The sequence below is a fragment of the Telopea speciosissima genome, chromosome 6 (genome assembly GCF_018873765.1).
Source record: "Telopea speciosissima isolate NSW1024214 ecotype Mountain lineage chromosome 6, Tspe_v1, whole genome shotgun sequence".
NCBI classification, from domain to species: Eukaryota; Viridiplantae; Streptophyta; class Magnoliopsida; order Proteales; family Proteaceae; genus Telopea; species Telopea speciosissima.
In genome coordinates, this window is record NC_057921.1 from 68,242,574 (window position 1) to 68,244,639 (window position 2,066).

The window sequence follows — 2,066 nt, forward strand, 5'->3', positions numbered from 1 at the left end:
CAACCAAAAACAAAACAGTCACCAATGGTGGTAAGACAAACTTCTAAGAAAGTAGGGAACTGCCTCCTTCTATGTCTAACTAATAAGTTAACCATACCAATGCCTGCATCCGTGGAAGCATTCATACATTTGCGTATCGATGCCAATAGAACACAGGAAAAATGACATTGATTCAACATACCAATAGGATCCAGAAAAGCTTAGAATCAGAGCAGGTTAAGACAGTAATATTCTCATTCAGAAACTCTCAAGAAGGCGCCTAGGTTACAAAACCAAGCCCTAAACAAACTAAGAAACAATGTATTGGAAGAACCCATCAGCCAACAGGGCCTAGGCATTCATGCATAAAGGCTAAAGCCATGACTGTTTAGAAGAATGTAAAATCTGGAGAACTTAAGCATGAGATACCTGCTTGTTAGCTAATGCAGATCAATTCCATGAGAATGCACCAAGTTACTTCTCCATTTTCTGAATATTAGACAAAATTATCTCATAGGGAAACATACAACTCAAGACCATGAGGATCACGACTCACTCCTTCTGAGGCCTTCTCTGACCAGTAGTGTGCGACCATGAAACTCCTGCTTAAGTAAGAAGAGTTAAAAAAAGGTAGCAGAGCAAAGTTGTGAAATTTCCAAATAGTGGATCGAGTTTACCATTCCACTAGAAGAGATGGCAGCGTCACGTTCTAAAGCTGAAGAGAAAGAAAGAAATCCATAAACCCGTCTCCTCCCTGCTTTGCGATCGTACAGCAATCTTGTACTAAGCACAGTTCCAAATTGGCTAAAATGCTCTCTCAAATCTTCGGGCTTCACTGACCAGGCAAGATTGCCAACATAAATCTTATAAGGGCTTTCAAAGATAATATTCCTCCTAGCCACAGAATTCAAAGCCACAAGGTTCTTCCCCCCAGAATTCGTATCTACTGAAAGCAGAACCCGCATTTCACGCCCACCAACATCCTAGGCAAAAGATAGAGCAGTTACGAAAAGAAAACAAAGATTTCGGCGGTAAAAGCCCTATAGTGCCCAATTTCTGGCTAATTTGCCACTTACAGATCCATCCAAAACAGAAATTGCAGCTTTAGCCTCATTGATACTACTCATTGTGACATGACCGCATCCTCGGCTTATCCCTGTCTCAACATTCCGCGAAACCTAAACATTTATTAGTCACAACAAATCAATTTTTTACAATCTGAAATTGCAGAAGAAAAGAAAAGGTACTCGTAGAAGGAACGAGGGAGGGAGCCGAGCCGTACCTCTACCGATTGAACAGTTCCGTAAGGCTTAAACATATCCAGAAGGTCTGAAATGTCACAGCTCCTGGGAAGATTACAGACGTAAAGTTGACAAGGCCTGACTCTAACCTTCGAATCCGTGGACGAACTATCCTCGTTGTTCTCCTCCATTAACGGCGTAAGTGCGGCCACGGCTTCTTCGTCAACAACGGCCTGGACTCCGGGAGACCTAGTTTTACCAGTTGGGTTCAGCACAGAAGCAAACGCTTCATGTGAGCCAGACATGGAAAAGGGAGAAGATACGGCGAGGAAGCATGAGAAAGTTGGATAAGGAAAGCGAAGAGAATAAGAGGATGAAGACAAGAAACGTTGATTGGTTCTGGTTTGAAAAGGTAAGGTCGATGTAATGGAGTAGGGGGAAGTCAATCGAGCAATGGCCATCGCCAACGAGACTTGAGAACCTGAGGAGCTCTCTGGTAGCCTCAGCTGGGTTTTTTTTACAACTTTCGGAAACTCAAACTCTGCTCCACCCTTGAGCTTCTACGGGCTCGCCAGCTCAAGATTAACTCTGACGAAGAGAGAGAGAGGCCAAGGAAGCACCAAATCTAACCCACACTCCTGAACGGATAGCAAAGTATCATCGATTGCCAATGCCAAGCCTTAAGCTAAACTTGAGCTAAACTAAGGAGAGCCTTTCGAAGGTAGCAACACTTGCATTCGGATCTGCCACGTGGCATCTATCATATGTGGTATATAATATCATGATTGAAAATGATTTGATCATCTCTGTTTTCTTTTACCCAAAAAAAAGAAGAAAAGATCATCT

The 2,066-nt window shown here is 42.9% G+C and overlaps 1 protein-coding gene across 1 annotated transcript; it reads right to left on the minus strand.

Moving 5' to 3' along the window:
* Positions 1-222: 222 nt before the first annotated feature.
* Positions 223-1,823, minus strand: LOC122665306 (33 kDa ribonucleoprotein, chloroplastic). Its single transcript, XM_043861422.1, has 4 exons — positions 1,262-1,823; positions 1,056-1,157; positions 657-962; positions 223-581 (listed from the first exon to the last, which is right to left on the minus strand). The coding sequence occupies exons 1-4, from the start codon at positions 1,679-1,681 to the stop codon at positions 525-527; spliced, it is 885 nt and encodes a 294-aa protein (XP_043717357.1). The 5' UTR covers positions 1,682-1,823; the 3' UTR covers positions 223-524.
* Positions 1,824-2,066: the final 243 nt, after the last annotated feature.